Here is a 12,378-nt window from a genome sequence, read left to right as displayed (position 1 = left end):
CTTCTTGGGGATCTGCCCGTTGGTGCTCGTCGTCGGTCGGGCAAGGTTAGGGAAACTTAATTAGTCCCTCAACTAGGACCAAGTGGGTATCTTTTCTACTTGCCGTAGGTCCAGAGTGGGCTGCCTGCTTAAGGTACACCCTCTTCCCGTCGCTTGGTATTTTAAAAAAAGAGATGTAAGTAAAAGCAATGGATACTTCTCCCAAAGAAATAACTACCAGTAGTCTTGAGTAGAAGTAAGTAACTAATTAACTAACTAACTGACCAACTAGTACTTTGTATCAAATCAATACTCTTCTTATTCTTTCATCCAATAAGTCAATGTATTGACTGTCCCTTTCTCAATCTTCTGACCTGGTCTCCATCCATGGATTCTTCCTCACAAGATAGAAGAAAAGAGAGTTGGGTGTCGTGCAAATGACGGCTGCAGAGATGGGGGGGAACGACCAAAGCGGGCCATCTTTTCCTTCTCGGTACCGGTCCCCTGCCCATTTTCAGTTCATCATGACTGGCTCTGACTCTTGACTGATTGATTGAGTGACTGACTGAAGGTGACTTGGAACTACTGACTGACTTACTACTTACTAACTAACTATCCGTCTACTTACTAGTACCGTATTGGCCTGGTCCGGGTGACTGGCTGAAAGGGACGCAAGGTCTGTCAGGCCAAGAAATGTTGGTTTCGCAGACCTTCCGCATCGAATCAATGCTTCATGTTTTTCTTTCTTTTCCTCTCATTTCTTTTTTTCTCTGTTCTTTACTTTTTTTTCCCACCCTACTCTTCCAATGGTCTCAATATCCCGCACAGGGGCCGACCATTCTAGTTACCTTGGTAGTAGTACACAGCCTGAAGGAATCAGTAGTTGGTTGGTCAGGTCCCCTCCCCCCTCCACCCCCAATACTATCACCCAATTAGTGTGCATGAACCTTTGGAAACAAAAAGTCTTTTTTTGTCTGGATGTTTCCGCATTGAATACGGATGTCCTCACACCCTAAGTGAAATATCCACCGAGTCGGTAAGTAGTCTACCAAATGGGAGGATGTCTCTTCTGTATAATATGAGTATTACTACGAAAGCGGCCGCCTGGTTCCATCCAGAATTCCTACCGCTACTCAATCGGACTTACTAGAGGTGCGCGTGTGTACTCTTTGCCCCACTACTGGCAATCCCTCTGGTTCCGTGGGACGATAGCCTACCCAGGGACTAGATACTAGATAGATAGCAGTCTAACTAGTAGATAACCTGCACTAATATTCAAAGAGGGCGAGCTGAAGTCAGATGAACTAACTGCAATCATTCTCAGCTTGGGTCCACTGCATTACATCCAAAGTCGTGTCAACTGAATCGTTCGATGTTCCTGCGTCCAAATAATATTTCAAGTATGTAGAAATTCCAACAGGAGCCAGAACCAAGCTGTCTGTCTGTGCGGATGGAAGTGCGGTAACAAGGGCCGTCCTACAATACTTGATCTTTACGCTCCGGTTGTTGCTTTCCGGTTTATCCATTGCTAGCTCAATAAAGCGAGTGTCTACCTTGCAGACACTGAACCAAATGAAGTAATAGCACATAGCGTCCGTACGCGGCAGACCAAAAATGACTACTAAGTTCCGATGCGCGAATAGAAGCCATGGCCATCTGCCAATCGACCGTACGACCTACTCACTAGGGCGACTGTGGGTGTCAATGCTGTCTCCCCCCTTCCAATCCATTTCTATCGATTGACAATTTTGGTCATTTTCCACTTTTCACCCTTCGAAGACTCAGATTACTATAAATGTAAACATATGCCACCACACTCTTCTCACATCACAATCCCCTGATCAAGACGAAGCCAAGCTAACATTGATATCTCTGCGTTCAGAGATCTTGTACATGAACCTGGGGGGAGTGTTCTACAAAGACAGAGTTTGGGTGGCGGGTAGTATGAAGGTAAGGTGTTCCTTCAAACTTCAAAGTACTTAGAAAGAGGAAAGAATAAGTGAGCAGGGAAAGCGGCGGCTGAAACACGCGGTGCTTCGGAGTGGTCGGGATCAGTACTGTATTGTATGTCGGACTACTTCATAGGATGAGGTATTAACCATGAACTCTGCAACTCTGGAGATATAGGGCATATATCATGGCTTCAGCAGCAAGAGCTATGTTTTTAGAATATATATCAAGCAATGAAATCGGATGATACATCTCATTTCACAACACCCCAGCGTGAGAACTTCCATCCTTCCCGTTTCAACTTCCCCCACGGGTGACCGACCAGGCACGGAGTCGATCGCAGGCACCGCCGTGATCATCCGTCCGTATCCATCGGGCTAGTGTCGAATGCGGGCAAAAGCGTCAGCTAAGTGGACCTGACTAAACAGTGCCTTAAAAGGACTCGTCCGCCTGTTGCTTCTTTTAGCAGCGGAACACGTCAGGTGATACCACGTGACGCGGGTGCTGTCGTCACCAGATGGATGCACTTTGATTAGCATCGACCAACAACGACGAGCTTTGGGAAATGAGATGATCCATAAAACTGTCCTCGTTTCCAGTATCACCTCTCTGTCTGTTCGGTCCCTTTTTTCCGCGTCCTGTCTAGCCTCCAAAACCTTCTTTGCATGCTCCTGCAACCCCCCCTGGATCTCTCGGGTCAAACAGTCTCTCTTTTAGTTGACCTACGATGATTATTATTGATTGATTGACTGATCCGATCGATCAAGACCCTGGATTTCCCCGTACTGCGACTAGTTACTCCTACCTCCTTCCTCCGCTGCCGCATGTCGAACGCCCCTCCAGAATCGCCATGATTTCCGCATCACCGGTTCCCGTGGGGTCCAGCGTCTTTTTTACTTTGGCCCTCCTTACGATCTCTGTGCTAGTTTTGTTACTTCTGCGACGCTTTCTCACTCTCCGCGCGACTCCGGCCTACCTTTCCATCCCCGTCTTCCTTGCACTCGCGCTTCCGGCCAGTGTAGTTCTTCTAGTACCAATTGATCTGGCATCGAGCTCACGCGATGGCGGAGGCCCCACGGCCATCTGGCTACCCGACCGTCTAATTCTCGTCTCCTGGCGCATTGCTTACTGGCTAATCTTTGTGCTGACATGGTAGGTGATGTGCAGCACGATGTGTCCGGTCGCGACCGTCACCATCTAGATCAATCACTAACTCTTTACTTCCTCTCAGGGCCATCCTTCCTTTACTCGGAGAATACATTGATTCGGGCTACCGTGATCCGAAGGGTCGCATTCAATACTCCATTCGTTCCAATGCGCGGTACCAACTGATTGTTCTGTGCTGTGCAACGGTCGGATTAATCTACATCTCGATCCAGAATGGTTTTGAATTCACCTCGATCAAGACGCTAGTGATGGCTCTTGCATATGTTTGGGGTCTGGTTCTGGCCATCTATCTGATGGGTCACGGACTTGTGTCCATTCCCCGCACGCTCTTCCGTAACTCCAACGTCAGTGGTCGTCTGCGGAGAATCCAAGCACATGCCCCGAAACTGCACGACCGTTTGATGGACGCCATTAATGACCTGGAAAGCTTGGAGTCGCAAGTAGCCCAATTGCAGCGTCGCAAAACGGGCACGGCTCGCGATTTCCAGGAATGGATTGATGAATTGGCAGAGACGTCGAACCCGCCCGAGCTGCGTTCGGGGCTCTTGGAACATGCGGAGGGGCCCGGCACTATCCCTGCCGTCATTACTGAACGTTACCTTGCGGACTTGACCCGACGTCTTCAGCGCGCTCGGCATCAGAAGGCTCGCTTCGTCGATGAGTGGGATCGCTTGGTCCTATCCGCAGCAGACATGCAGGCAATTATCAATGCGTCGGCATCTAAGAAGCTCGAGTTTATTCACTCCCCCCATCGATCATCTTGGCTCCCGAGCCTGAACTTCCTGAGTCCCTATATGCGCTACCACCTCTATGTGCATGTCATTCCAAACGTACGACTTGCACTAGGCGCAGTTTTCTCGGCGGCCTCCGTGTGCGTTGTCTGGTCGGAGTTGGTCAAGTCCTTGGCGCCTCGGCTATCCGTCGTGACGCTTTCTATAGTTTCATACCACAAGGAGCCTGCGCCGGTCGACTTTGGGCGCCAATTGATTGCCTCTGCTTGGCTGCTGTACATGTGCTCGGCAGCATTAGTGGGTGTCAACGACGCCAAAGTGTGGGGCAACCGTGCATTGGTCCGCCGAAACACGTACGGGGAGAGCGCCTGTTGGTATGCGGGGCTAGTCGCCAGACTGACAGTTCCCATCGCTTACAACTTCTTGACCTTTTTGCCTGCGACCGTCCGGCAGAACACTACTTTTTACAAGTTCTTGGGCCGGTTCATTGACCTTACCCCGCTCGGAAAGGGCTTTGATTACTTCTTCCCGGTCTTCATTCTGGTGCCTATCGGTGCCACCCTATTCAACCTTTACGGTCGCGTCCAGAATATCTGCAGCTGGGGTCTTCTGGAAGAAGAAGACGATGATCTGGAGAACAACCCCGGTGGCTACGGACTAGGTGGGTGGCGAGAGGGGCGTGATCTTATCGACCGGGAGCTCAACGGCCTCGGCTCTTTGGGACTCTCCCCTCGTGGCGGTCGGTCACCTCGCCCGTCCAGTCGCATTGACGATGACACGCCAGCATTTTCCTCCTCTCGCACCGCGCTGCTGGAGAATTCTAGAACCCCTCGGGCCTCCAGAGGGACACCAGCCACGACTCCGTTGATGGAAGATGAGGATGAAGATAACTTTTTCCAGTCCTTCGCTCATCGAGTGAGGAACACATTCGAAACCGCCAGCAAGCCCCAGTGGCTGCAGGGCGACTCCTTCCGTCTTCCCAGATGGATGGGCAGCGAAAGCAATGAGGGTGATGGCGGACTAGCAAGGTGGTTTGGTGGTCGACCAGCACCTGGCGGAGTCCGACTGTAAGAACACTGACCGGTCGGTAATGTAACCTGACTTGCTGCATGGCGAAGGCGTTGCTGGTAGACACTTTTACATGGTAATGTTTATAGATGTACATAGTATATATAGCTCTCAATGACAGTTTTGCGCTTATCCTGTATACTATGTTTGTAGACTATCCCCGCCGCTTCACATCTGGCCACAGATATCCAGTGTCTGCCAGGCCATGTATATATTTCAGTGACTACTAGTATCAACATCCACCTCTACCTTCAATCTACTACCTGCACCTACTGCAACTAAAACCCATCTCCTCTCATCTCATCAAGCATGATCTCTCCCGATCACAACGGCTGCGGGGAAATCTATATACTAGATAACCTGCTACCCACTCACTGGCACCTTTTAGTGCCATGTCGATCACGCTGCAGGAGTCAGGGTAAGCAAGCAGCAAGCTAAATCCCCCATGTCCAGCATGATACAGCAGGTAGGTAGGTACCTGACACCTGTTGGTCATATCATATGCATATGCATATCACTTAGACAAGGGGTGTTGCTTACACAGGATGGATGGATGGATGGATGGATAGATAAGCCTGATGAACGTTCTAGGTCATGGTAAGGTGAATTATATTACTTTGTCACTTGGTATCCTTCAAGTGTAGAACACTAACTCCAGACGAAGAACTCATATAATACATGCGCACTAAGGCTTAACTTTTCCAAGAAATAGATGTCTACCCGGTTGCTGTTCTCGAGCCAAAGTATCATGTAACTACTGTATTCTGCTGGTACCTAACTGAACTATCATACTGAATGGGTTCAGACGGGCGGGGTCAAAATCCTGTCCTCGTATTTGTAGCGTTAGTCTGACATGGATAGCCAGACTTAGTCCTGGATCGTGTCGATCGGTAGGTAACTTTCATTGTTCACCTTTAGAATTGTTTTGCCACTCAGCAGCTGAGGATTTGCTGCCTATAAGGCTCCAGAGGAGCAAAAAAAAATAAAAAATAAAATAAAATAAAGGGTTGGTTGTTTTTCTGCGAAAATGAAACCCAATCTGACGTGCGCAGTGCATTGCCACGTGTGGTCGATCAAATAGGCTGGTAGCCTATGAAGAGGGGATAATGTAGGGTCTTGTATGTAGGTTTATTGTTGTTTGGTCTGTTGGGTGTTATATTGAAGTACTACTTTGATGCGGTATATTTTGTAGTGATGATGTCGTAGTATAGATAGTATGAGTATGCCTGGGCGAGGAGAATATAGATTTGAGTCACTGGCTTGGCAGATTATGCTTTTCCCCTGTAAGCCTTGTAGACCACATGGTGTGGCTCGTGTTGTTGTTTGTCGTGTGAGGAGGAAGGGGCAAAAGCAATGAGAAAGGCACAGCAGCCTTGTCAGGAGATCACTAGTAGTAGTAACTAGATACTACTGGAGGATATATGCCTGTCTGCCTTGAGCAACAAGTACTAGTAAGTAGTAAGTAGTACCGCCCAAGTAAGTTGACTGCGCAACTCCGATTGCGGGCAGCTGCTCCACCGCAGGATTTGCGGCTGCGGCAAAAAAAAAGCCCTCTCCGCCTTATCTGCCTGGTCCGGAGCTAAAGTGGCCATCTTCCATGACCTCAAACACGCCCTTCCCCTGTCGTCATCCCCCTTCATTGCCTCGTGCCCTGGCCGTCAATCCATGAGCCAGCTGCTCTCGCACATTTCTCTGTCCTCGCTGGGCGAGACGTGTGCATCCTACTTAGACCACGTCACCACCAACCTTCCTCCGTCCTTACACACTTTCCACCATCAACTCGTCGCCACGCTCTCATCAGCCAAAGACTCGACTCCCCTGCGCCTGCTTACGCCTTGGCCCGAACTACTAGCGGACCACCCCGACGGCGCATACACCACACCCGTCGCTTACACCCTCATCGTCTGTACAATTGTCATTCTCGTCATGTCCTGGCGCACTCCGTTCGCCAACTTCTGGCGCCGCGGTTACACCAACGCCGACAATACCCCCCAAGTCACCGACAACGACTACAGCTACATCACACAAGATGATATCGTCGACCCACCCGCAAACACGTATCGCAATCAATACGCAGGAGCGGAGGACACCGAGCCCGACACTCTTATTCTGAAACACCGCAAGGAAAAGTACGATCTGCACTTCCCGGCTTACGCTATCAACGACGGCGCCCTCAGCGTGGGTCAACTGAGACAGCGGGCAGCGGAGGCGACGCGCACCCCTGATCCGAAGCGGATCAAACTGCTCTACAAGGGAAAGTTATTGGACAACGACTCGCTGCCGTGTCGGTCGGAGGGTCTTAAGCAGCAGTCGGAAGTGCTGTGTGTCGTCTCCGGAGTGGAGCCGGGGGAGAGCTCGCCCAGTGAATTGTCCGAGGCGGAGGCTGACAGGAACGCGGAATCCGCCCGTCAGGAGGGATCTGGTCGCAAGAAGTCGGGCAAGAACAAGAAGCGCAACAGCAAGAATAAGAGGAAGGGCGGAAAGCAGGCCGACGGCTCAAAAACCCTCCCACCTCCCGCCGAAGAACCTCCGCGCCCGTCCAACGGAACCGGCATGCCGCCCCCAGCACCCAATCTGAAGTCGTTCAACAACCCGATCGACCAAGTGAACGCCCTGTCGTCGTATCTGCAGCGGGAGCTCGTTCCTCTCTGCGAGGAATACATCACGAACACCCCGGCGGATGCCAAGTCGCGCGAGTTCGAGTACAAGAAGCTGACGGAGACGATCCTGGCGCAGGTTCTCCTGAATGCAGACAACATCAATCCCGACGGTGTGCAGGAGATCCGTGATGCGCGTCGGGCTCTTGTCAAGTCAGCTCAGAATGCGCTCAACAGTCTGGACCAGGTCAGCAGGACATGAGACGTCGTGGCTGGCAAATTATGCAACTTTTGCTTTTTCTTCTGTACATGAGAGATGGGAATATTCCAGGGAAAGATGATCATAATAATACAACGAAATAGAGAACACATTAACCTTTTGCTATCTTCATTTGCTTTGCTTTGTTAGGGTCTGTCTGTCGGGTGCCATCCAGGAGTCATTTATTTAGAACAGACAGACCCCCCTCGTGCATCGAGACCACGACCGCGACCGAATTCATGCTGCACATACATTCAAACGATGCGGGTTTTACCTATGATTTGCATGGGACGGCGTCCGGATGATAAAATGAATGGGCTGGTGGCTGGGGGTGGATTCCTTGCAGGATATTGATTGCGATAGTCCGTACAAATCAGTGTGTTTCTACCACTTGCTTACTTACATATATTTCACACATACATAAGCACATGTGGACCACGTGTTTAATTAAGTACTAAGTAGTGTTCGGATGCGGTGAACTACTAGATCATGAGCGCAAGATACTCTCCGAGCCAACCACACGCTTCACTCATGGTAGGTCAGGTCAATCAAGGGTATCCTGGTTCAGACATACCCTCAGAGTTCGGGATGACCTTGGTCAGAACAAACCTTGACGTTGATGTTGAGCCTGTCAGCGCTTGTGGCGTAGACCACGGAGCAAGCCATCTGGTGATGAGAAGTTGCTGGTTGGTAATGGGCGATACTGGTACTGTTTGGTCATGGGTTGGGTTGGGTTGGGGTAGGTAAAGGCAAGGAGGTTGTTACGGGTAAGTTGGGAATCTACCCGACTTTTGACGGTGAGGCTATCAGATTGGAATTGGGGATAACAACTTCTATGTATGATTATCGTTTGTTTTTGTAAGGAATTGAGTTTTTGCTTTTACTCCTGTAATGTGCAGAGAGTGTGTGATAGAGTCATGGTTTCTTATTCTGATCCCGCGGGACTGTAACTGGCAGGGATTGGGTAGATCATACTAACGGTGTCTACTAGTACAGCAAGTACAGTAGTAGTAAGTAGTGGTAGTAGAGGGTGTGATGGGAGATCTACTTCCTACTTACCAGGCGGATCCCTGAACTAGTGGCCTCGCTTAAAAATGCAAGATGGGAGAGATGTATCACAACGCAATCGAGAACAGAAACTCAAAGATGTGACTTGAAGTATTCAATTGAAGTCCTTTCCCCCTTAGCCTCGGTTGGCGTCCTCGATGTCATATCGACCCGTCACTGGGGAAATTGCATATTGTATCGATCCATCTCCTCGGTGCTCAAGGCAGACAGGCAAACAATAGGCAGACCTTGGATCTCAATATACTGAACTCTCAGAATCTACGAGAAAAAAAAAATATTTACAAATGTAGGAAAGAAGATGGAAGCAGGAAGCAATGTGAGGGCTCAGCTGCAGGGTTTGGCAAAAAGTACAGAATTACTGTAGATAGATAGACTGCACATGGACGTTGACGGGGAAGACAGGGAAAAAAGAACAGTTTTCGGTGCCAGTCAGTTGGGAAACGATGGATCGACAGTGAGATACACTCCTTTTGGGTTTTAGTTTAACACAGTTTACTTCTCGAGGCAATTGCTGGGAATTGTTCTTTTCTTTTTCTAGTCGGCGATGGTCGGAGTGATTGGCCAGACCAGTTCTAGGCTTGTCTGATAGTCACCGGGAAGCTAATCCTGAAGGAGATTGGGACTTTTTCCCCCCCGTGTCTGTCTCTCTCTGTTCTGCCTTTCTGTCTTGGTTCTCGACATTATTCTCTTTCTCTCTCCCTCCCGTTTCTCCTCTTCTTCTCCCCTCTCATCTTTTAGCCCTTCTTCTTCCCTTCCATTCGGCTTCTTCTGGGTTGGGACCCTTGGACAGTGCACTTCCTCTATTCTTTTCTTCCTCATCTTATACCTACTTACTATCTCTTTTGACGTTTTCTTTAATCAGCTTCCCCCGGAGTGTCAACGAATCAGTTTTGGCGCCACGGGTCCAGCCACATCTCTTTGCAACCACTCCTTTTCCTTGGGCTTCTTCCTTCCCCTCCTCCTCTTCTTCCTTCTCCGCCTCTCCTCTTTCTCCCTCTTCTCCCAGTCGTTTAACTCTCGACTCTTCTCTGCCCCTCATCGAAGCTCATCCATCTTCTTTCCCATCCACTTAACTTCCCCCCTAATTCACCTACCTCGACATTATTCCACTTTCTTCCAATTTCTCGACCGGTCCTGCTTCTCGGATCCCGACACTGCTAGCCGTCTGCCAACCGCCGTCGGCCTATAATAGTGCCCAGCCCGGAGTTACGTCCACGGTACCCATCCCGCCGGTCCCTGACTTCCTCTTCCACCCCCCGGGAATTACATATTGCGCTGCAATTCTAAGGCTCCGGCTTCTCCACTTCCCTGGCTGTTTACGATTTCCTCCTTTCGGAGCATCTCTCGTGTTCCGCTTCTTCCCCCCCTTTCCCACCGACTCGTGCCCTCTATCTCCCAACCACCTTACCCCTCACATCGTACATACACTTGTTGGAGTCTCGGCTTAGGGGGTCTTCGAGACAAACGGTCCAGCACGATTGCTGTTTCTGGTCTGTGCGCTACTGGGATGGCCTGATCGGGGAACAAGACGGGAAGGGCAAAAAAATTATTCACCTAGTGATCAGACTCTCTTTAATCGTCCTGCAAGCACCTTCGCCGCACCACGGGTTCCAGCTGGCCTGGCCTTGACTGAATCTTAATAATTGCTGTTGGAATGGCGGGGACAGCTACCGCGACTTACACGACAGATGTTTGGACGTCACCCAGCGTAGATGGGGGTCAGTGGGAGTACGCCGTCCCGATTCGACAGGATGTAAGTGTGTTACACTCCCGACATACCTTTCTGCGGTGCTCTGATGCAATCGCGCCGATCGTCCCGGCCTTCACGGGCCAAAAGCCGGACTGGCATGCTAACCTGGGTTTCGGTAGAGTACTAAGCATCGCTCAAAATCACGGTCCTCCCACGATTCACACGCCAGGTCCAGGGAGCGTAATTCCAAGGGCTCTCGCAGCTCCTCGCTATCGCGTCACGCCTATGCTCACGAGCACTTGACCTCCCGGGGCCGCCCACAAGCCAGCCACAGCCGACGCGGAAGTGAAGCAGGCAGCTCACGCTCAATCTACGGACACGATGTAGCCAGTCGTAGCGCCGGCAATGTCAAAGACTCGACGGATACTCTTTATCGGAAGGGGTCGGTGAGGCACGGCGAGTGGCACGAGGGAATGGGCATGTATACGGACGAGATCGACCAGGACAATTGGATCCATCGCGACAAGCTGGCCAAGATTGAGAGCGAGGAGCTGCAGCAGGCCGCCATTCTGCTACAGCGTCGGGCTGGTGAGGGCAACAAGACGCGCGCAAAGAACTACGACTTGTATGGAACGCCTGCCACCTCCCCTCCGACCGAGCAACTGGAACCCTGGCCTAGTTTGCACGGCGATTCCCAGCTCCGGGAACATAGCGGCTCTCCAACCTTCCCAGATGAAGGGGAAGAGCGTGGAAGGTGGGATTCTCGTCGACAGGAAGAAGGCATGGCCAATGGAGCGGCTGGCTTCTACCGCAACCCCGGACTTCGCAAAAGCTCTTCGCGGATACCCATTCCCTCAGGTATCCCAGTACCGGTCTCTCCCAATCCCGAGAACGGTGGACGGGAATTCTCCAAGCAGCGCAGCCGCGCGAATACCCACGGAGATGACGATGCTTTGTCCTTCGGGATGCCCCGTCGGGCTAGTGAGCCGATGTCGGTGGACTCTGCCCAGAACATTACTCCGGCAGGAAGCCGGCCTGGGAGTCGCGGGAACACCCTACAAAATGCGGCCGGTAGGAAGACCACCAAGGGCGGTGCTACCAATCGCAAGACGTCGGCTCCTCCGTCGACTACACGAAAGGCGACCCCGAGAAGCCGGGCACCGTCTAGCACGTTGCGGGCCACCAAAGCCGCTGAGAATCGTCCCATTAACCGGCCGGAAGGCGATCCTCCGTGGTTGGCGACGATGTACAAGCCCGATCCACGTCTTCCGCCTGACCAGCAGATTCTTCCCACACATGCACGACGCATGCAGCAGGAGCAGTGGGAGAAGGAAGGCAAGACGCCTACCACGTATGATCGGGAGTTTGCTCCGCTAGCCATCGGGCCGGACGGGCCAAAGCCCTCTGAGAAGCCGGCACCCAAGGAAGAGGAGCCGGAGCCGGAGCCGATCGAACAGAACGAAAAGGTGGAGAAAGAAGAAGTGCAAGAGCAGAAGACCCCGAACTTGGAGACACCGGCCAAGGAGTCGGGACGGCCGAATTCCGGCACGGGCTACAGCACGATGCCGCGGGTACATGAACCACCACAGGCGGCGCTGCAGCCAAAATGGAGCCCGCCAGTGGTGACTGCGCAGGAACCGCCGCCGAAGGAGAAGGGCTGCGGATGCTGCATCGTGATGTAGGGGGAGGACGCATTCGTTTTGAGTGGCATATGTCCGTCATTTAAGATACCTATTTCCTGCATTGTGGATTTGTTTTTTCAGCGAGCTGGGTGGTGTTTGATCTGACTAGGATTTTAATAGCTATCCACCTTTTACTTCTTGTCGTTCCTTGGAGACTTTTACTCTCATTTGATTCCCTATCTGTTGA

At 51.3% G+C, this 12,378-nt stretch overlaps 3 protein-coding genes across 3 annotated transcripts; all 3 read left to right on the top strand.

The window, feature by feature from the left end:
- Positions 1 to 2,415: 2,415 nt before the first annotated feature.
- BO88DRAFT_402883 (LMBR1 domain-containing protein) lies at positions 2,416 to 5,027 on the top strand. The gene is made up of 2 exons (XM_025706220.1): positions 2,416 to 3,081; positions 3,161 to 5,027. Exons 1-2 carry the CDS (start codon positions 2,780 to 2,782, stop codon positions 4,896 to 4,898), a joined length of 2,040 nt encoding a protein of 679 aa, XP_025565318.1. The 5' UTR covers positions 2,416 to 2,779; the 3' UTR covers positions 4,899 to 5,027.
- Positions 5,028 to 6,397: 1,370 nt separating this feature from the next.
- Positions 6,398 to 8,187, top strand: BO88DRAFT_360866 (BAG family molecular chaperone regulator). Its single transcript, XM_025703861.1, has one exon. It carries the CDS (start codon positions 6,561 to 6,563, stop codon positions 7,752 to 7,754), a length of 1,194 nt encoding a protein of 397 aa, XP_025565317.1. The 5' UTR covers positions 6,398 to 6,560; the 3' UTR covers positions 7,755 to 8,187.
- A 2,286-nt stretch (positions 8,188 to 10,473) lies between these two features.
- On the top strand, positions 10,474 to 12,191 carry BO88DRAFT_334407 (uncharacterized protein; the record flags this gene model as incomplete). Its single annotated transcript, XM_025702802.1, has 2 exons — positions 10,474 to 10,572; positions 10,689 to 12,191. The coding sequence occupies 2 exons, from the start codon at positions 10,474 to 10,476 to the stop codon at positions 12,189 to 12,191; spliced, it is 1,602 nt and encodes a 533-aa protein (XP_025565316.1).
- Positions 12,192 to 12,378: the final 187 nt, after the last annotated feature.

Source organism: Aspergillus vadensis (genome assembly GCF_003184925.1).
Source record: "Aspergillus vadensis CBS 113365 unplaced genomic scaffold BO88scaffold_5, whole genome shotgun sequence".
In the NCBI taxonomy this organism is placed as follows: Eukaryota; Fungi; Ascomycota; class Eurotiomycetes; order Eurotiales; family Aspergillaceae; genus Aspergillus; species Aspergillus vadensis.
This window is presented reverse-complemented; position numbering and strand designations above follow the sequence as displayed.

What these genes read in the sequence shown, in the direction of transcription:
- BO88DRAFT_402883 (XM_025706220.1), top strand. Translation starts at nt 2,780, where the DNA reads ATGATTTCCGCATCACCGGTTCCCGTGGGGTCCAGCGTCTTTTTTACT. An exon ending in CTAATCTTTGTGCTGACATG is followed by an intron (nt 3,082 to 3,160) that starts GTAGGTGATGTG and finishes ACTTCCTCTCAG; the next exon opens with GGCCATCCTTCCTTTACTCG.
- BO88DRAFT_360866 (XM_025703861.1), top strand. Translation starts at nt 6,561, where the DNA reads ATGAGCCAGCTGCTCTCGCACATTTCTCTGTCCTCGCTGGGCGAGACG.